The 23797-nt window shown below is 39.1% G+C and overlaps 1 protein-coding gene across 4 annotated transcripts in view; it reads right to left on the bottom strand.

The window, feature by feature from the left end:
• LOC134674362 (AN1-type zinc finger protein 6) overlaps window positions 1-23797 on the bottom strand; it is a 33477-nt gene that overhangs the window by 5563 nt on the left and 4117 nt on the right. The window contains exons 2-5 of one of the 4 annotated variants that reach the window (XM_063532455.1): window positions 22975-23112; window positions 8893-9228; window positions 445-519; window positions 328-408 (exon numbers count right to left, since the gene is read on the bottom strand). In XM_063532455.1, coding sequence (XP_063388525.1) covers window positions 328-408; window positions 445-519; window positions 8893-8991 — 255 coding nt within the window. In that variant the 5' untranslated portion in view covers window positions 8992-9228; window positions 22975-23112. Of the gene's footprint in view, window positions 1-327; window positions 520-8892; window positions 9229-18472; window positions 18730-22974; window positions 23113-23797 lie in introns of those variants that run through there. The other 3 variants (XM_063532431.1, XM_063532448.1, XM_063532439.1) reach the window with 3 other exon arrangements.

The raw sequence follows: 23797 nt of genomic DNA, 5'->3' as shown, positions 1-23797 counted from the left end.
CTTATACGCGAACAGCGCAGACACGGGTCGCAAGTAATTAATTAATTAATTAATTAATGATGGTCTGGATGTGTTAGGACTCATACGCAATTGCGGTTACAACAACTACGTCGCCATGGACAAAAAACCGGCTAAAACGGTGGTAGCATTCGCGAGACACGGTGCTCCAGCAAGTGCATATGAGCAATGATTAACAGTCCGCCGGACGGTATCAGCCTGTCAGTTGTTCGGAACTGTCAATATTTTGTTCTAACTGACATGCCAATTCCGTCCGGCGGAGTGTTAATCAGTGGGCCGCTTTAGAGAAGAAGAGGATTGTGGCCTCACGTCTGTGTGCTGCTGCGGCTGGGCGGCGAGGCTGGGCACGGTGGGCGCGGCGGCGGCCAGCGGCGTGGGCGCGGGCGCGGGGGTGGCGGGGGCGGCGGGGGCGGCGGGCGCGGCGGGCGCGGCCGGCACGAACGGCGCCGCCACCGGCGACGGCGTCGTCGCGGGCGGCTGCTGCTTCTTCTTCAGAGCCTCCTGGAATACAAGCACGACGGTTTCGTGTAATAATTATCACATATACAGTTGTTGGAATTTTAGCTTTCTATCAATTATACTCAAATAGACATCCCCGCTGCGGGAGTTTGCCAAACGAAGGGTTTAAATTGTTATTGTCAATAAATTCAGCAACATGTCGATGAGTTTCTTATTATAAACTTCTGTGATAGACCTGAAAACCCAAACAGTGTGAGATTGCACTTATCTCATAAGTACCCCATCTTTGCTTTGGCAACTTCTATTATTTACACAACAGTCGCTGCGGCGGGTGGACGTCGAATTGCTGTTTGTATAGATGTCGCGGCGGCTGACCTTGGCCCGGTGGCGGCGCGGCGACTGATCAAGCAGACCGTGTCCTAACGTGATGTTGCACCAGCAACCATTTCCTTGCTTACTTACACCAAATTGGGTTCATTAGTTCATTATTTTACTACTTATACGTGTTTTATAATAATAAGTATGTATGTTACTGACATATATAGTATGTTGCGGTTTTAACGCACCAAATAGTTATCTTATTTTCTTTATTTTGGTCCAAATTATTAGTTTTGGCATAAAAACTTAATGGCCTCACATTTTCCCTGGTTATTTCGAAACCGTAAAACATCGATTGTTCAAAAACCCAGAAAACAGGAAAATTACAGTTTGTTAAATTGTTATCAATAGGGAATTTAAAAAAAAAGATACATCATCAACTTAGCGTGTATGCACGCACAAGCAATTATGGTTTTATGTACCTGTAGCATTAATTTATGATGCGACAAACTTTTGTAAGAATAAATCATTGCGATAATTTACTTCGTACACTTTTGTCCAATTGTACATAATTGTTTTATTAAAAACGTTTCTTCAGCGAAACTAATTGTGTAACAAATACCACCATAAACCGTACCCATATCAGTTGTATCGTGAAAGCGCGGCTAAACAAAGCGGCCTGTTTCTCAAAACTGTTGTAATCATAATAATAACTTAAAGTGCAGTGGATTCAGAAAACGGATTTTAAAAAGTCGTAGTTTTTTTTGGGTCACAATACGTCTGCCATACATTGAATTAGCAATCTTGAGGATTTTCTAGGGACTTCAGCGATGCGAATCCTGAGTTATTGACTTTCACTCATAGAGAAAAATAAAAATTGCTAATTAAATTTATGGCAACAGTATCATGATCTAAAAAAGTGCTACGACTTTTCAAAAACTCAATTCTCTGAGCTTACTGCACCAATCGGTGGTCCGCGAACGCTGCCCTCCTAAGCTAAAAAGCGGTATTTGCATTAAACTTTCATTGTATTGTATTTTCATTGAAAATACGTCCTTTTAGCTTAGGAGGGAAGGACGTATTTTCAATGAAAATACAATGCAAATACCGCTTTTTAGCTTAGGACTGCACTTTAATTGGCCAATATTATGTCAGTGTTGGCATGCTAACGCTAACAACTGACACTGGTGTGAAATTCATAATAATAGGGTATTATACTGTATTTAAAATAAATTATTTTACTTGTATTTAAATTAAATCGGTTAGAAATATAAAAAGTAGGTGAGTTGACCGTGACGTCACGATGTAATGTTTCATATAAATTCCATATTAGCAAATCCTTTTGACAGTTCTAAAAAAGTACCTGATTTGACTAGTAGGATAATACCCTATTGTAGTTAATAAGCAAACTGACAAAACATATTAATTTATTGTCAAGATGTAGTCATTTAAACCTCATTTATTAGTGAAAATCATTTGTTAATTACCGTTATTAATATGGTTCTAAATTCTAGTTTCATTTCAACCAACGATTATAGTATACGTACAGTTTTTAAATAAGGTAAATATTCATGTTTTATTTTATAAAATACACCACTACGTAAAATGCGCAACACTACAAGAAAAGCGCCAAGAAATATAAAAGGCACGTAAAAGTTCGCCCGCAGGTTTACCTTGGTGTATTGTGCAAATGCTTCTGTTTTTTAGCATATCTACATTATGTGGCAACATGTACATGTACTTCTGTGTTATTAATTATACAAATATACAAAAAAGGCAAATTAAATATATCCACGCGTCCCTGTGATATCGATTTAAGATCTTGAGCAATTAGACATTTGGTTCGGCTTTGGGAGCAAGAGGCCTGCTGGCTACTGGTAAATTAACAAATACATTAAGGGCCACTTATACTTGCACCATTCCACTAACCCGGGGTTAACCCGTTAAATAGATTTAAGCAATACAGTAAGCTGCCTGGATAAATTTATTTTCTTCTTTTTCTTCTAATACTTACTTACAAATTGTACACTGGTAACCATGGTAACTCCAGGATTAACCGGTTAACCCCGGGTTAGTGAAGGTTATTTTGTGGCGGCAAAACGTTGCTAGTGTCAGATCAGATAAGCCATAGAACTCATAGAAGACTTTCAAGTGCGGCATTATACGGGCATTTTAATTCATTATTTGTAAACGACCCTGAAAATGGCGTCCTCTAACGGACTTATAAATACATGCACATCTACATTATCTTTGATTCATTAATGTATGCATAGCATTTAGTAGTTACGAGATAACATAGGAACAGATGTGGATTGCAAACAGTACAGGTTAAATACATGACTTGTTTTTCTGGGTTCGCCGTAGTCGTAAAAAGAGCTCTTATTTTGACAAATACATAAAGCCTGTGCCGAAAAAAAATTGTAAATTTCAAACGGTTGTAATTTTATTTCCAAGCATGATGACGACGACTTTCTTATCCCATTTAAAAGTCCTATTATTAGATTATATATTTTAGTGCAAATAATTCTGGTTTTACGCCATGCGACGTTGCGACACTGCTCAATAAGGACTGTATCGTTTATTATAAATACAACTTTACTTAGCCGTTTTTTCTGGTATTATGTTTTTATTAAAAAATTACACATATAGTTTAATTAGTGCTTTAATAATAAGTAACATTTCGTCCTGGGAGATCACGTAAAGCATATGGTTTGGACAATATTTACCCAATCCTCCCGAGTAACTACAACGATTTCGGACAAATACTACAAGAAAATTTACGGTTTGCGAACAAGATAAGTATTACACAAAAAAAATCGTACTATGTAAACAGCAATTACATATGATTCGTAAAGCGAAACATCTGGGCATAGTCTAATCATTTCTTTTAGTTGGAAAAAAAGTTTTGGATCTGTGCTTGGTGGCCTTTTTGAAAATATGGCATGTTACTTACGACAACCCCGACTTTGGTATACAATATAACCATCATGGAGCGTTTCTATCGACCTGTTCTAGCCATGGTTCAACGCCATGAATGTCCGTTAGGCTTTGGATTTCGGTAGATTCTTTTAGCTGTTTCCGTCATTTCCCTGGCGTCAGAAATTGACGGGAATCCAAAATGTTGCATAAAAAGTCGTTTTCATGTAAAGATAAAATACACCACATTTATTCTGTGGATGTTCAATTGAGCAATCATGAAAAGGACACTTAGATGGCATATTTTGGCAGCATATTAACCTTTTGTTTCTTTAAATCGTACTAAGGAATCGGTGAAATAGTCTCAAATTAAGCTCGATAGGCTTGTCCGAATTACATTTGCTAGAAGGTATTAAAATCATCATAAAGTCCCTAAAATAAAATAAATGTAAAACATTCTTATATCAGATATGTCTTAAAAATACCCCCAGATTATACCTTAAGAACATAGTAATACAAAATAATACACACGTCAACAGTTAGACCAGGTTTTATCTGTATTTATAATAAACGATACAGTCCTTAGAAGAGATCACTAAAATTTGGTCTTTTCCAAATGGCAAGAAATTTTTCAATATACTCCATGCTTGCTTTCGATACACTTAAAATAACCTCGTAGATTCGTGCATTTCATAATAACCAACTAACTAATTTAGTAATTTGTCTCTTGAACGGAGGTCTCGAAGCGGCAGACCTCTAGGAAGAAGTCACCCATCAGAAATATTCTTAATAGAATTTGCGCCCGCCCCCGCATGCCCGTCATATTTATCATGAAAAATTGGGGTAAATATTTGACTTAAGTGAAACGAACTTTAAACAAAATACATAGTATTTAGATTCGTTCAAAAGTTAGGATACCTAAAGTAACCGAAAATTAGCGTTATTAATTTCTAGGCCAAGTCAAAAAGCATACAATTTCCTTCGTTACAAAAAGTCACATTTTTTAATAGACGATGAGCAAAGTAAGACCACCATACGTCCTGCAGTGCCGTTCTCTCGACCATTAATAAATGGGTTCAAATCAAGAGTGTATTAAAAGAGAAGGATAAAACAGCCAAAAAACTTTGACATATCCAGCATGTGTTGGGATGGTGCAGGCAAATATGAAAAACGGGTCCGTAAATAGCTGTCACTGAATGCGCTAGGAAAAAGCTGCCTATCACTCCTACTTTATATTCTAGTAATCCTAAATTCCAAAAATCCTTCAGTTAATTGCATCAATTTTTCATTTGAAATTTACAGTTTTTTTTCGTTACACTCTTTACATGTACATAAGTAGTAGTAGTTAAGTGGGTGAAGTTTTTTAAATAAATGGGACGTTATCTATGAAAAGTGACCTTGTTGTCGGTGGCGCTTACGCTATTAACGATGCTCCGATATAAATACAATGCCGCGCAACGCTGTACGGCGTAAGCTCCATCGACAATAAGGTCCCATTTCATAGATAATGCCCCAAGTGATTTTCTCGGTAGCCTTTAACGATAAAACATCATGCCAAGATAATTATTAACACTTCGCCCACTTCAATGCTTCACTTGCTGACTATGCTATGCGTCATTATAGGTGGCCTTGCAAAACTGCTTAATTTAAGTTTAGTCGCTATGTCACCATAACTAAATTTCTTGAAATAAGTATTCACGCCTGTGTATGGGCTTAAAACCACAATTCCTCTATTAAGCATTCCATAAAAGAAATTGAATATGACATGACATTTCCTGGACGATTCTCCAAAAATCTGGGCAGACATAACCTCGATAGAAATTAAGCTTAAAACTTTCCACAGTGCACTCGAATTTGGTCATACTCGAGCAGCTTCCATATAACAACAGGAAAAAAATTGGTGCGTAATACTTAGGTTTATGCAAAGTGTAGAAGTGGGTAATACCTGTGTTTGGGGTATCTTTTATGTGGTTTGTCCACACAACACAAGATAATGTATCCTTATAAATCCGGTTGAACTAAACTTACTTAATCGAAATTGTTACTACAAATAAGTAACAATTTCGATTGTGTTGGTGTCAAAAGTAGATATCATGCATGTTTGTTAGTTTGGGGACCGTCAAAGTAAATAGTCGTTTGCAAATAAATTAATGCTCATCGCCGTAGCCTGGGACTACATAAATATACTTTAGAATAATATCTTTATTTCACAATAATTTAACAAAATTAGTTAATTACCTATGATCCCTATTTGTTTTTTTTACATCCTTGAATCTTGCATAAATAACGCTAAAGCTGGGTCTATCTTTATTTTAATATATAGTTTGTGTGAATTGGACTGACAAGATTGCGACTGTACATGTTCTACCAAATCTACTTTGTGTTTGGCAGTGAAATCTAATAGTTCCGTCACACAGGCGCGTTTTCCGGGCGGGCGTGAGCGTTTTATATGTAAAACGCTCACGCGCCGCTCGGAAAACGCGCCTGTGTGACGAAGCCTTAAGCGTGTCACTGAAAAGTAAGTTTGAAGGGTTACCTGAAGTACCTACAGACTTGTCAGAAAACTAAACTGCCTTATAAGAGGTAAAATAGTAACTAGTACATGGGTACTAAGGGGTCATCCATTAATTACGTCACACGTTTAGGGGGGGAGGGGGTCAAGAAAATGTGACATGTTGTGACATGGGGGAGGGGAGAGTCACAAACATTGTGACGTCATTTTAACTTCATCACTATTAATCAGTGGCCGAAAATTAATGTATATTTTTTTTATTCGCTGTGCATTTAAATAATGAGGTTTTGAAAGTAGGCAATTTTCGTTCCTAATTGGTTTTGTGTTATAAAATTACTAATATTTCTTTTACCAAAAATATTTTTTTATTAAAAATATAATGCCGAGTTAGTATTGCAATTTCGTTGAAAACAAAACAAAATTGCCTAAAATGTGACGCCACACCAGGTGGGGAGGGATTTGCAAAATGTGACAAGGAGGGGATGAGGGATCAAAAAACCTGGAAATTCGTGTGACGTAATTAATGGATGATCCCTAATAAGGAAATCCAGCCTTCAACAGAAAATATTCTTCCACATATTGCGAATATTGCGATGTCATTGTTATTAACCCACCCAGTATTAAAAACGACAAATAAAATAACCATATATTTCATTATTACCAGTAAATTTGTCAAAAATTGGTATTATATTCTTCTTAGAACTCCGTAGCTACAGATATTAGAAAACTTTTCGACATTCCTCATGTTCCCTAGCAAAAAGCCGGCGATCCGCAAACACAGGTTACGTAACCAAAGTCCCCCGTCATCTGTCAAGTTCAACCTAGCTGACCTACTTCACTGACATTTATAAAATGATGCAGTAATTGAGTAATTATACGTACGCGAACCCTACACACGGTGACTCACTCAGTGGGTACTATTACATATATAACATATTAGGGATAGGTGTTATGTATTATACTAAGTTTTCAGTCAGCATGTCAGCAATACATCACCTAGTGCTGTTACTACATTTTTATTATTATTTCATTAAATAGTATTAATATGTAATTTTATGTATTAGTTGTTGGTCACGATCCTCAGTCATGAGGGAACGACGAAGAAGAAGATGTACAAGGCATAATAAACCCAGTAATGTACATTTTTTATCTAACCGAAAATCGGACGGCCTACCGCGAACACCGGAGTTCGCAAATTGTTGCCCATATTTCTCCGTCACTCTATTAACGCCTTAATTGGAGTAAACGAGAAAGATGTCCGCAATTTGACTTCGGTGTTCGCGGTACGCTCTAGCAGTCTATCCGAATATCGTGGAACCATACCGAAAGTATTATAAATAGCGAAGTTTGGGTTGGATGCTGCCTACCTAATATATGAATGAGAGACTTTTCATAAGTTAATCAAAAGTGATAAATTAGTATGAACCTACCTACCTTCACCGGATGATTCACTGATAGTGATATTTGGCAGGTTCACATAATATATTATATTTAAAATATTAAAAAGAGAAAAAAAATAAAAAATAAAAAGGGCCTCTTTAAGAAACCACGCAGAATTAGTGTAAGGCCTGAGTGGACGCTCGAGTTGGGCGTGCAGCGGGGCGGGGCGTGCGGCGTGCATGTTAAACAAATGCAAACGTATAGGAGCGGCCTTAGTGCACGCTGCTCAAATCACTTGTGAGCCCGACGCCACGCTGCACGGCCCGCCGAACGCTCCGCTTCGAGCGTCCATTCAGGCCTTACACTTAGGAAACCACGAGTATAAGGCCGCGGCCTAGACGCCAGCGGGCAGCGGGGCGAAGAGCGTGCTATCGTAATCGTAGATTAAACTGAATGAAATGCAAATACACGTCGCTCGGTATCTCGCTACTCGTGTCCGGGCCGCGGCCTAAGAGGTTACTAAGAGGTTAGCTATTTAAATACACAAGATAAAGATGTTTAGAACGATGTAAAATAACTAAAAATTAGTGCTGTCGTCCAAAATACAGAAGACCTTGGCGCAGCCAGCGTCTGTTTGTCAACAATTCAATAGTGATAAATAGCGATCAGGTTGACTGCTACCGCGAAAATCGAAATATCATCAAAGTATGTCCATCTCTATTGCTCTTGATATTTTCAAGGGACATATAAAGACAATTTACGAATTGCGGTGTTGGGGCCGATCCGTAAAATAATTGAGTGGGGGGTTAAATACGTAACCAGAAGTTTAAGAACCTACATATTATATTTTTATTTCTGCCTATTTTAATCAAATGAGAGCTTGTCGATTGTCAATACGGCGATACTGCCGAATCCGACACAAGAGCAGCCGACACAACGGAGCCACGCCGCTTTGTCGTCTAAATAGTGTTTAGTTTTAAGTTTATAAAATACATATGTATGTATGTTAGTCTGTAAGGTATTTGTAATATGGGCCTTGTTGCCTGAAGTAAATATCTAAATAAATAATAAACATTTAATTAGAATTCAACCTCGTCGACATATTTGCAACAATTTCGTACTTTACCGGAAACGTCACATTTACTGAGCTTAATACAAATCAGTCACGTACTGACAAATCGTCAACCACACTATTGTTGAGTTTTCACGAAGTATCAGTTAAGCGGAAGTAGTAGTTCCTTGAATTTTGGAACATTTATGTTGTAAGAAGAATGATACAAATGCTTTACCTTAAAACATACTGAGCAGAGTCCATCTGTGGAAGGGTTTCCATAGAAGCCACACCCCGACCGGCATAACGCCTCCATGGGATTTGATTCACGCTCCATTGTCCACAATTAATTTCACCACAATTACAATAACAAATCACTTCACTGACAGTCGACAGTACAAACGATTGCACTAAAGTATATTATTGCACTTGTTATAGTCACAGATCACAGTGTACGATGTGATAGAACGTTTCAATTTAGACGGGATGTAATTTCTGGGCTGATGTAGCCGCGGTAAGTGGCTTTCCTTGCCAACGTGCTGTCCTTCTTGCTATGTCAGGATCGCAGGGGGCCCTGTAAACAATACAAACAAACCCTGTTAACATCATGCTAAAAATCAATATAAAAAGCATGAAAAGTTACTCGTGAATTACCAAATAACTACAATGTTTTTGGGTGCATAAAATTATTGTACACCCAGTTTTCATGGTTAGGTCTCCTAGGTCGTTGAAACCATGATTTGCTTTCGTGATCTACTAATTTTGTAACAAGTAGGTACGTGTTTACAGATTTTTTGGCTTACGGGACAGAACAGAATAAAAGCTGATTAACCAATTTTCAACCGTTTGTACCTAATAATATAACCTAAGAATTCATCTGGCTTCATTCTGTTATTCACGTCTACTTCAAACTCTTCCTTCTGACTAAGCACAAAAGTAGCTTAATGGCGATACAGCAAACGGTTTCACTTTTTTGTCATCGCTCGAACATTACGTAGGCCGACTTGTCATTGGCAAACCGGCAAGCCTCGATTGAAGATAAGCCAGCTGTCGTGAAATGAACCATTTCCAAATCGCGTTTTGTTTATAATCTATATCATCACGAACGCCAACACAAACCAGATTCTAACTGTAGAAAGTGGTATCTGGATGCAGAAACGTTTGAGGCAAAACATAATATGCATAACGACGGGTTTGCGTAACAAGAGAGAGCTATGGCAAAAGTGGAACGCGTCCGCGAAACGGGACGCCCGTGCCGCGAGCCGTGAGCCCCGCGCCAAGGTCGCGCCGCCGAGTGCATCGCGACAATCGTGGCGCAGAACTCGCAGATTACTAATAGGCTAACCACCTATATAGGTAGCATAAGCTAGTGCTTACATACCTTTTTCGAACTATACAGTGATACAAGATTTATGGTGCATTTTGGAGGGTTTGTATAAGTTTGTATTTGTTTGTATTGAATACACCAAGGACTCTAAAGTTTTTGTTGCATCTCTCTTTGTTCGGCATCATTGGTCCTACAGTTTAAAAGCCTACATGTACAAATTACTAGTTTCCTTTTGCCTTTAAAGTTTAAATAGGCACTTGCCCAAACCAGAACTATACTATTTTAGTAGTGGTAAAAAACTAGTCTTCAGGAAGATTGCGATGTAACATTCCTTTTTAAATTCAATTGATGCGAATGTGAATGCATGTCGCCAATGCGTGCAGAGATAACTGCTGCCACACGGACTTAAGTATATGTAGTTGGCTTCATGCACAAAGTTAGGTATATTGGTTTGTTTCTTTGTTTTCAACAACGTCAGGCTCAGGACGTTTTTAGGTCAGATAATGGTGACCAGATTGCCCGCTCCGATATAGCACTACTCCTTGAATTTAAGTATGTACAGATTCCGCATCTGTACGTAGATCTTATTGTGTGCTCATTTTTAATTTTGTATTGTAACAATTAGGGACAAACTGATATGCCACGATTTCAAATATTATAATATATAACACTTTAAACTCTCGCGTTTTGTACACATATTTAATTACACAAACGGGTCTACCGCGATATAATTTCATTGTTTTTACCTTTAATTCCGACATTTCAGCTGAGCTGCACCAGCTGTGGTCACGGAAAGACTAACGTCCCAACAAATGTCAACGGAGATATTAATAAAACACCACTAAACTACCCGAAATTAGTTTATAAAACCCCGTTTCCCCCCCCCCCCCCCCCGTGTAAACCCCGTTTGTATGATTAAATATTATAATATAGATTGCATTTTAGTGTTCATTTTCTTTAATTAAGCAGGGACAAAACAAATGTGCATTTTCTATAGAAACTTAAATAGCTATATTGATGTATAGAGAGAAACTTTATGATTTTGGGTTTGTATTGATGGGCCTGAATAAAAAATTTCTATTTTATTCTTATCTGCCAGGTGGGGAAACCCACTAGGCAACTAGTGATTCATAGATTCAACCTCATTAGACTTGAACTGAAATAAATTTAAACACAAAGGAATCGTATTTACTGCGTAGTAGAGTACAGTAAATATGCGCCACCGAATTACGACGACACAGCACCAATAAATATATCAAGACATTTCTCCGCGTTCCTAAAAAAATAGCAAACACTGTCCGTTAAATCCATGGAGTCCATGGCATGGACCATAGAGGTTTCTCAATAACAGGCCAAGAGGTCTGTAGATACCCGTTAACACAAATGAGCGTGATCAGAACATAATTATGTTCACGCTATTGCCAATTGGCAATGCGCTGATTTTAACCGTAGAAAACCTAAGAGCGAATAATATAATAAGGTTTATATTCTCAACAGGCAGAATTACAACGCACACAGAGAACTCAATACTATATCAAATATCTCCAAGATATGTGACATACAAACACGTAGGTATGCAGATAATAAATGAGACGCGGCGCGTTGATTGGATAGCACATCTTAAGAGACGCGTGTACGTAATAAACAGACTAGATTGGCACAAGTACTGCTAAAGATCTTAAGTACAGTAGAACCTCGATTATGCGAACTTGTAAAGGTTAATAATATCCGAACCCTCATTATCCGAACTTTTTCAGGTGTATTATATTTTAACTTTAATAAACTGTACTGTTTTTATGTTTTGTTTGACCTTGTACCAAAAAACCCACATTTGACTATCGAAATTAGTCTCCATCCCAATTAGTTGGGATAATCGAGGTTCTACAGTTAGTCCGTATTTTTTAGCATTAGAAAGAACTTCGCAGAAGTAAGCTTGTGGTTCCAAATCCGACACTTATAGCGGTAATAATTTTACCATGCTACATTAGATAATTCAATAATTATTAACAATTAAAGAACCTGACAAAAACTGCACGCTTGCTTCTGTGGAGTTCTTTCTAATGCTAAAAAAAACGAACTATAGTAAAATATTCAACGTCAACGGAATTGCGGAAAACAAGAAAACAGTTTAACATAATCGTGCAATAGTTTTACATTTTGTTTTATGTATCAGTGGCGAAATTAAATTGATTTAATTCCTACAGGCGAATCTAATTTGGGAGAATGAGAACTTATCCTCTAAGTAGGCCAAATTAACTCCGGTTTGTCCTATGTACACTGGCGTTCAAAAGTGCATGGACATGTTTCAACCGTAATATTAAAGCATTACGGTCGACATCTATACATGCACTTTTGAACGCCACTGTACGTACCAAAATCTCTTATCCTTTTCCACAAACGATCAACACAACGAATAATAAACAAGTCTCACGCTTGTTTTTAATATAACTTGTTTACAGTTGAAATTAAAGTCCAATTTCGGTAAACCCACGCGTCCCAAACGCAAGCGGTGTCGTCGTAGCGTGCACCAATTAATGCAGAATTATGAATGCCGTGGAGAGCGCCGAGGTCGGTGGCCGGGAGCCCGGGGGAGCATCGACCGGCGCCGGCGCAGCCAGGGGTGCGCGGGCCCTCACAACACGCTAATCGCACAACCATGCATGAGGAGCGTCGTCGAATAGACACTCGAACCTTTAATTTGTAAATACGGATCAAGAATATCCCCAGTTAATTATATAACAAAATATACCTGATAGAAGATAGAGGTCACAAACAATAAAGAACTAATCGGGACCCGGTGTTTTAAACGGCCTCTTTCGTGCAGTAGGAATGGAATAGTATAAAAGTACTACGCGTTTCCAGATTCAACATAAAAAAGGCCATTCATTGATTGGGCTACAAGTCCGAAGTCCAGGTGCATCTGTCGAAACAGTGCTGGCGCAGCACGATCGCCTCGCCTCGCGGCGTCGCGGCCGCGACTCGACACGCGTTCCGAGTCGCTAGCTGTGTTCGTTCTTCTTTTGTATTCTCGTTCAACGCGCTCAGCGGTCTCCACGTTTACACATCGACTATAAGCGTGTTTTCACTTTAAATTTATTGCGTTAGAAAACAGTAATTTGCCTTATTATTGTAGGTAACTGACGCATTTCAATATAGTGCGCAATAGTAGCAGCACCAATTTAACGTCACACGTATTGCAATATTCTTTAATACTCGTAAGCACCTACCTGTAAACACGAGCGAGCGTATTGTTAGAAAATGTATTCTGACTTGTATTTCATGGAGAACTAAATACGTAAATACAATGCTCACAAAGAGAGACCTTATCTAAATGTTGAGATTGTCCTTACTATTACTAAACAACTTAACCAAGCCAATTAAGATTAAATACATACGTCTTTTTAGACCAACAGATAATTGAAATACATACATAAAATTGGCACATAAGGACTGTATCGTTTATTATAAATACAACTTTACTTAGCCGTTTTTTCTGGTATTATGTTTTTATTAAAAAATTACACATATAGTTTAATTAGTGCTTTAATAATAAGTAACATTTCGTCCTGGGAGATCACGTAAAGCATATGGTTTGGACAATATTTACCCAATCCTCCCGAGTAACTACAACGATTTCGGACAAATACTACAAGAAAATTTACGGTTTGCGAACAAGATAAGTATTACACAAAAAAAATCGTACTATGTAAACAGCAATTACATATGATTCGTAAAGCGAAACATCTGGGCATAGTCTAATCATTTCTTTTAGTTGGAAAAAAAGTTTTGGATCTGTGCTTGGTGGCCTTTTTGAAAATATGGCATGTTAGTTACGACAACCCCGACTTTGGTATACAATATAACCATCATGGAGCGTTTCTATCGACCTGTTCTAGCCATGGTTCAACGCCATGAATGTCCGTTAGGCTTTGGATTTCGGTAGATTCTTTTAGCTGTTTCCGTCATTTCCCTGGCGTCAGAAATTGACGGGAATCCAAAATGTTGCATAAAAAGTCGTTTTCATGTAAAGATAAAATACACCACATTTATTCTGTGGATGTTCAATTGAGCAATCATGAAAAGGACACTTAGATGGCATATTTTGGCAGCATATTAACCTTTTGTTTCTTTAAATCGTACTAAGGAATCGGTGAAATAGTCTCAAATTAAGCTCGATAGGCTTGTCCGAATTACATTTGCTAGAAGGTATTAAAATCATCATAAAGTCCCTAAAATAAAATAAATGTAAAACATTCTTATATCAGATATGTCTTAAAAATACCCCCAGATTATACCTTAAGAACATAGTAATACAAAATAATACACACGTCAACAGTTAGACCAGGTTTTATCTGTATTTATAATAAACGATACAGTCCTTATATTCAAAATAGCATGTAAGGCAAATTGAGCGTAAGTCCGAAGATATTGGTAAATAAAAATGCACGTAAATTTGGTACGAAATAACAGTGCCAAGGTGACTGGCTCGACGGAAACGTGATGTTCAATTATAGCGTTACAATGCCTAGCCACTGCCAGTTGCCAAATTAACTGCACTGCCCATAATTTTGCTGGTGAGACCAGTCGCGATTGATACAATTAATTTCTACTCTTTAAAGACAATGACGACAAGTGGACAGATTGAATCCAATTCATTGTTAAACTCTGGCGGACGTCGTCAAATATAATGCGCAGTTAACGTTTGTCCTTATCTTATATTTATAACCATCTAGCACAAATGCTGCGAATATGACGCAAATTTTAGTTGGTCAAAGTTTTATCGAGTACGAAAGTCACAAAGTAAGACTAATTAAAGGTTATTTCCATTGAGATTAAGTGTGATAAAGGTATGGCATGGCGAGATAAGCGTGTGGCTGTGGGAGCTATATGTGTGTCGTAGTCGGAACGGGGCGCGTCGTTGCGCCGTGGCCCGCTGACCCAGTTGCCGAGTGCCGAGTGCGAGTGCCGCCACGCACCCGCCCGCGCCTGCACCGACCCATGTGTCTACCCTGCACCCTTTGTGGCGCACGTGTGCCCAAAATACCAACACCTGAGCCCCCTCAAACCATTTCTTGTAAGGTTCACGAAATATAAAGTGAGTCGAAGTTTGAACAAGAACGGCTCACTTTATTAATCCGATTGATTCATCTGGATGAATGTACTTGAGAATAGAATATAGGTCAACGTTTTAACACCAATTACAAATTGCCCAGCTTTTTAAGTAAATAGATAAGGTTCGAAATCGTGCTTAATGAACAACACTTGTGGGGAGATACCCGTGCTCGAAGCATACCCGTCTCACAATAAGGACTCTCCCAACCATTCATCATTGTAGATACAGCCAGTGTAATGAACAGTGACGACCACGAATGGCTCGGCGCCCATCGCGAATGGAAAATAAATGAGTGGCCACTTCGCTGTTTGTGGACAATACTTCTATTGGATGCCACGATCTAATTCTAGCCCACAAGTTCCGCAAGAATTATTCAAAAACGTATTTAGACTCGACATTTGACGTCGGTTTCTTAAACATTTCCTCAAGACTATAGTGTTTACTGGTACCTACTATAAACATAGTTCTATATGGATAAGTAAGAGTGGAGAGGAGGGGTACGATTAATTTATAAACTACACCTAGGCCTACCTAAGGCAAATAGTAAAATGAAACCTTCAACCAAATTAAGAATAATAAGAAACAATCGGGAATTAATAGTTTTAAAGTAAGTCGTTAGTAACGCGTATTAACAGTGAGATTAATTCAAGTCTATCAAGGCCCACCGCGAGGCCGACCCCACACGCATACAGCCAAACATGTTTGATATCACGCTCGTGTTGCCAAATACATCACTTTTAAATTCACATTGACGAAGTAACCTGTTGAGCTAATACGCATTTTACGTCGTACCTATATTGTTGTTTACTTACTAGATCGATTTGTTTTTGTCGTTTATTTTAAACCTGTAAACTTAAGACTGAAATTCCTTGCTTTAAGCCCATTTTGAAAACCAACCCGATTTGCCATACCAAATATAAAGTATTAGTTGGTATTAGTAACAAAGTAATTACTAGCAGAAAAAAATATATAAACCTAATACGTGTAATATTGTGTAGTGTAGGTATGTAATCGTTTAGGTTACAAACACGCCGTAACAGCTACAAGTGCTAATGCCTCAAGGAGCCTCCTCTTGAAATATGCATCCATTTACGTGCAAAATGCTGCGGACTAATAACACCGAATAGCCAACTGGGGCGCGAGCGGAGCGGAGCCATCCTCTGCCTCGCTACCTCCCGCAGGCGGAATATAGGTCGAACCATAACCGCTCTCTACTCTATACGCTAACTTGTTACAATTTTCTTAACAGACTCAATTCTTGTAAGTACGTTACGCTGTAATGGTAAAGTGAAAGAGAAAGAGCGAAAGTACCTATGATACGGGCTAGACTAAATCAATCATTTATTTTTCACTTAGAGACATTGTAATTTGAGAGTATAAATGTAAATGATCAGACTTCGTATATTCTCCCGGCCACTTCAGTTTTTAATGAACACACACGTTGATCCAATTTAAAAGTTGGATTCAGACAAAATACTGGTCTGACCACTCAGGCAACGGTAACCGTAACGGTAAAGTAGAGGCACAAAAATCGTGCACAATCCTTCCGATTCACGAAACTGAGATAAATCTCAAACTGCAATGTTGCAGTACTCGCCTCAGATGAATGTCATTCACTTGCAAAGTATTGAGCAGAAATTCTGGTAATTATGGAGTAACTATTAAGACAAGATAAAGCAATAATTTCTTCGGATTGGACTAGGTACTTCTAATTCGTCTTCGAAGTTAGTCGAAAAGTAAAGTCCTGTTAATTTGCTATCTGCCAATCCAGGAAACTGGTTTGTGTTCCAGACTTTGTAAAAGATATCCTGTGGCAAAAGTAGTAAGACGTAGATCCGAATGCATGTAGTATGTAGCCATTCAGGATTAAGAGTAGAACAATAAGCGCTTCTACACCGGAAATAAGACGCTAACCAAAAATAGACGCGCCAGGGTCTCGCATCCGAGCCGAGCGTAGCCTTCCGCGTTGTATGGCAACAAGGAAACAAACGTTTTGTTCCATGACAATGACACAACAGGTTTGCACAAAAGTGTCAAGAGGAGCTAGTACAGGAAGGGAAGGACAATGACATTAGTATTTGAAACGCGTACGTCACTGCTGAGCGCAGTGACGCGGCGACAATGGAGCACGCATGGCAAGATGGCCGCCGCGGCGTCAGCTGATCGCTGAGGCGCACACGCACCGCGCCCTGTATCTAGCCGTGTTGCTCTCTCTTTCGTGCGCGCTAGCGCACAATGGACGGGCTTTATTATTGTTTGGATCACAAATATGCGTTTGTGTTAATACAAAAAACTACGCAGTCAGGCAACGTAAAATAGAAATACTTGTCAATAAAGGTGCCATATGCCGTGTGGCAAGTCTAACCAGATTGCGATTATAGTAAAAAAACTAACAGATCCCAACGATACAAACAATTATCTTAACGACAAATACTAGATTGAAAATATTTCCGGGCTAGTTTTTATTGCAGTAAATATGTAGATACCTAATGAATAAAAAGACTTTATTACTGATTATTAATTACACTGGCGCATCCGGAAACCATATCAATGTGGTGACCGCCTAAGGAAACCTGGCCAAACCATCATTTTGATGTGTATGGGAAGGCCAATTTGCTCATTATACCTAACGTTGTTAAACGATATGCTATCCTTTTATTCAAATTAGCCATGCCATGCCTACTCTATCTTATGTCGTTTACTTACTGCCTGAAATACGGCCACATCTAAAAATTTATGATGATTACAAATAAATACAGTAAAGTTTTCTTTAAAAAATTTGGTGCACAAGTGGCCTAATTGCAGGCACTATACGATGTGATTAAAAATAAAATTGAGTTTGCACCTGCACAATAACGACTACATACGTTCTAGGTTATACATGTTAAAATATATTGCAATTAAATCAAAGTTTCAATATTAGTGTTCACCTAATTCCAGTATTCAATGAGGTTGAATACATAAGTAAATTACCTACATGCTTATCTATCAATTACCCAAGTGCCTAAGTGCATCAGCCTACTTTGATTATTACCTAATTCCAAATAGATTTAGACACTCGCGTACTCATTTAAGTTATTTTGTAATTAACCTAGCAGCTAAAACTACTCTGATATTATTGTTATCTTCATTGAGCGATTTAATACACCCTGAGATTTAATACTTTTAAGCCAACCTAATAACATATGCAGAAAATAAAAACAGGTCGACTACAATGGCCCCTCATTCAAAATTGCATGTCAAGTTCTAAACACGTGAGGACGTCGACCTTCTTGCACCAAGGTCGGGGCGGCGGCCTTCAAACAGCCTCGTCTGTCTGCGAGACTCCTCTCGGTCCACGGCACTCACACACACATTACTTAACACAACCAACATTACCTTCGAGTAGGAACTAGAGCCCATGGCCACGTACTAACTACGCTCGAAAGCGCCACACTTGCACAAACATCACAGTTTTGAAACACGAAGCGAGCAGACTAATTCCCTGTTATCCGACTAGATAAGTTGCATTAGTCGCGTACGCGTTAAATATGTTGCAAACAATCGCGTATGAATCGGCCTCGCGGGTGCAAGCTGCGAGCTCCGTCCGTCGCGCTCGGGCTGCGGGCTGGCGACTGGCGACCGCGGCGCGCGGCGCGGGCCCGCGGTCGCCGCCCGCCGACATCAACTATTCGCGTCATTCCACACCACGCTCCACACGCGCACGCACTCACAAATACAAACAAGCTGCTCGGTGCCTGATAAACACATGCTCGCTCTAATGTATATCTCGCCATCACAACACGCAGCAGGCCATTATCACCGCCACCAATACCTATCCTATACTAGCTTCAACCGCTTAATCAACATGTTATTGTATGTACCCAATATACCAGGAATTCAAACCCCCGAGGTGCGCATAAAGAGTGAGTCACATAATTTAAGTGTGAGTAAAGTTCTCTATCATTAGTCATCGCTTTCACACACTCAAACCACCATTATACAAAGACTATTAAAAATGGAATAAGATAAAAAATATAACATTTAGGTATTTTATGTTATATGTATTTGACCGATGAAAGTGAAAAGTCCCGAGGTCGATAAACGAACGAACTTCAAGGACCGTTGAACTCAAAAACACAGGACATTGTCTCAAATTGCACGAACAATAAGATTTTGTGAGTTCGTCAACTTCGGCAAACAAATAGATACCTAGTTAACGTGACTCGCGACTTTTCATTACACGACTTAGTGTCTTGCGTAGTTGTTTATTGTCTGTGAAAATTTATTTACATGGGTAAAAAGGTCGATGTGAGGTGATAGCGAACACAAACAAAGCCATGTGTGCGAACGATGCGTCTCGACGAATGACCGTGGAGACGGCGGAGCGGAGGCGGGAGCAGACAAAGCCCCGACGGCGGAGCATCGTCGATCTCCCCCGAATTAGTCCTGGGCCAGGGCGCTGACCTCACGCCACCGCCACACGCGCGTTCGTAAATCCACGCCATTACGACCCAAGCACGACCAGCAACACTAAACACCCCTCGATTGACACTGCTAAACTATCTAATCAGTTATTATCAGGTCGTCATTACAATTAGGTCCTGCTTCGCATAGAGCCTGCATAAAGACGGACAAAGAAAGTGATGAAATGACACGTGGAGCGCGATAGCGGTGAACAAATACGACGCAGTACGGTACCGTTTATTACAGTACTTACGAGTATACCATACAGGCATACACTACAGTATTTATCTACCATAATATATATGCACGTTTGTATGCGGTAAAGGAAATCCCTTGTTTTTGTCAAGGAGCGAGTGGGAAAACAGCAACGATTCACAAACGTAAACAAAAGACTCGGAATTAATTGTAATTTTACTAACAAAGACGTTGGCGAACTCACACCTGTTTAACTACTGCGTACTTTAATAAATTAAAAGATCTGCGTTTCACAGACTAATGTTCCACCTTCGGCTAAATATATGTGGGTCATTGCACTCATTTAAGGAATAAAGCCTATTAGTAATAAATACGCAATAGATGAAATATAACAACAATACTGTGCAACATGCGGGCCGAATAATCGTTGGGGTCGCAGGACCACCGACGCCAATTGCCCATATTTTTATCCTACCTTTCATCCACGATAACGCCGATAACGATACGATAGATAACCCTACCTAAATGGCCGAACGGCTGAATAGATTTTATAAAACTTGGGTTTTTCAATGTCACAAAAATAATAAAACGTTCAATTAGTAAAGCAATTAAGAGCTAATTGTAAACGGTGCCAAAACATTAGCTGATTATTCGTAAATATGTCAGTGACATACATCTATCTGCGGGCGCAGCACGGTTCCATTTTTATCGACTATCACTATGCGCGTCCCTTTCGCACTTACATACTTGTTAGAACGTGACAGGTATGGTGACAAGGGATAAAAACGCCACCGTGCTACGCCGCCTGGTTTAGATCAGACGTCAGGTTCATCACATAAACGTTTTCATCGCAAAGGCGCTTTTGTCAAACGACAAAGAAGTACAAATTTGATACGTACATATAAAGTCGGAACGGAACGGCTCCGATATGAGAACAAGATGAGTAACGAAATTCTAATTATAAAAAAAAATAACAATAAACCCGGACTGAAAGGCTTCCATTCGACGATCGATTTCATTACAACACTGCGACATTGAGCTGATCCTATTTTTTGTAAATATTCAGCGTAATGTAATTCACCATAACTCGTTTGATCTGATATCTACTAACTAAAGGATGTCCCAAAAATTACCCAAATTTGTATTTGCCGCTATTATTGCATTTTAGTGCTGGCAACCCTAAAAATATGTACTATTTGACGGCAGAACGGTTTTAGCGGATGGTGCTAGCTGGTGGTAGCCTAACATACGGCGTTGCATGAACAAGAGATTTCCTTTGGCAGGATTGGTCCTTAGGACCCAAGGATGGATTTAAGAAGTGGAGCCACCAAGATTTTTGGTGTAAATTTTTAGGGGGATTTCTGGTCTTAACTTGATCTTGATATCTATATCATTTAAGCTACTAGGCCAAGTTTGGTGTCGTTTTCATATAAATCGGGGATGCTGAATTCATTTATGATACCATAATGACACCATTCCGAAGTAAAAACACATAAAATATGGAAAAAAAAAATTAATTCCTCTTTACGCTTAAACCGCTAAATCAACTTAGTCAAAATTTGATGCAGAGATAGTTTGAGTCCCACGGAATAACATAGCATACTTTTAATCTCAAAAATCAACCCATAAGGGTGTGAAAAGGGAGGTGGAAATTTGTATGGGGATTCAATAACTGCTGAACCGATTTTGATAAAATTTGGTATAGAGATATTTTGAGTCCCGGGGAAGAACATAGGATAGTTTTTATTAGAAAAAAATCTCTTAAAAGTTAAAAGGAAGGTATGTACAATTGTATGGGGAATCAATAACGGCTGAACCGATTTAGATGAAATCTATGTCTACATCTTTGATTTAGTTGAAAATGATACTAAACTTGACATAGAACCTAAACTTAAAAAAAATATTAACCTCAGACGTCGCCGACGCTTAAAACCCCCCCACCTGTGTCAAAAATCAGGGTGGCTTCTTAAATACATTTTAGGAACACACAGATTAATTCTGCCAAAGGAAATCTCTTGTTTAGTCAACGCCGTAGTTGACCTTTTTATGGCCTGAGCTCACTCCACTATTTGGTAAAATGGCGGGTTATACGAAAAAACAACGCGTTTTCATTATTGAACAATATTTCAAAGTAATGAAAGTTAAGCGGGCACATTTCGAAAATTTAGTGCAAAATAGGTATGGTGGGATTATTGATTTGACTTCGTCAACTGTGAGAAGAGTGATTACAAAATTCAAGGAGAGTGGAAGTTGATCAATTCATGATGGGCATTCCACTCGTCGTCCAAAAACAAGCCGTTCAAATGGCAATTTCGTATCCGCCAAGTTTATACAAAATGGTCACGGAAAATTTTGACAAAATAGTACGCATGTGCCAGCAAAGCCATGAAGGCCATTTACGTCCGTCTTTTTCCAGACATAACCCTATTTAGTGTGTTTTATGATTTTATAAACAAATAATATTATAACGAAAAAAAATGTGTTTTCCATTAAATTCCAATCTTGCATCATTTTTGGGACATCATTGATTAGACACTACGGAAATGACCTGTTTCGTCTGTGTGCCATGTTTATTATGGGAAAATTGCAGTGCAGACAAAATTAAGCACCTGCTCTGCTTAAGACACACAGATCCCAGGCTCACGAAGTTAGCGTAATCATTATAATATGACAAGATAGGTTTAAAGAGATGATAGCAGGTAATGGTGATGTGATTTTTTTGTAACAACGCATCGAATGAATGCCAAACTGGACTCTACAGCAAAACGACTCCGCGCGAAAGCGCCATCGGCTCAATGAATGTGGATTTTCAAACGGCACTTTTTTTTTAATTTGTATATATCTAACTAAAGCAATGGTCAGATTTTTTCGTGTCCACATTTTATTAAAAGCCAGTTGCACCAACCAATTGACGAACTGATCAATGCCACAGTGTCCTATGAATTTCCCACACAATATAACTTGGGGAACGTTGATGACCAACCGACCCTAATAAGGACCAGTTGTTGTACCAAGACCGATTGACGTGACCCAGCAGACTAGGTACTATGAAACTTCCCATAAGATATTTTGGTGCAACCGACCCTATGTTTACTGGAATCATATCTGCAGATGACGTGTACTGCTAAGCATAATCCCTTGAAGCTATATGTATCGCCTCGCCAGTATTGCCGCTTTATTGATACCAGAGTCGATTCACTGGAAAGTCCAGCTGTAGCAGTGAGGTGACGCGTACGTACCTGATGTTGAAAAAGTGAATTCCGTACCAGACAAATGTCTTTCCAAGTGCGCAGACCCTTTAGCTCACAGCCAGGTGACACCACGTCTGTGCAGTTGAGGTCAGCATCCACCGGCATCACAATGAATGGTTACACCACCTAGGGACATGACATACAATATACATTCTGCAATAAGTTAGTTACAAGGAAAGGGAACACCCAGGATAACCTACACGACCCAAATATGTAAATGCCAACTAATTTATCAAAGCTGCACTCTTCGTATCGTATACAGTGTGATTAATCCTGATGGTCTAAGAGAAAAAAAATCGTAGTTCGTGTTATTGCATAATGCTGATAGTGATTGTATGGAACAACGATCAACAATATTGCAGTAAGGAACACAGGAAAATGTCGTATTTTGTAGTTTTATCTACGTAAAAGGGATCTCATGTTAATAAGGAAAAGATATTACAAAATAAATCCAAATGGGGCAGTAAGGGAAAACCTGAACTTATAATGATTTTCCTTCACAGCCCCATTGAATTTAACATCCTGTATACTTTAAGACTTACAACAGCGACAACCACGAGTAAGTATAACGGCGTAAGCGAATAAAGAATCGGCCACACCGCAGCTCAAAATACGGTGACGGTACAGAAACGTAGTGACGTGCCGTAAGCGTCACGATTTTATCCCATGCCCTCCACACCGCTGCTCAAAATAGCTGACGGTGCAGAATCGCAGTGCCGTAAACTCACGACTTTACTGTATGCTCTCCACGCCGCAGCTCACAATGCGCTGACGCATCGTATACGCCGTGACGTCCCTTATGCGAAACTAC

The sequence above is a fragment of the Cydia fagiglandana genome, chromosome 2, assembly GCF_963556715.1.
Source record: "Cydia fagiglandana chromosome 2, ilCydFagi1.1, whole genome shotgun sequence".
In the NCBI taxonomy this organism is placed as follows: domain Eukaryota; kingdom Metazoa; phylum Arthropoda; class Insecta; order Lepidoptera; family Tortricidae; genus Cydia; species Cydia fagiglandana.
Note: the sequence above shows the minus strand (reverse complement) of the source record. Positions and strands in the feature narration are given on the sequence as shown.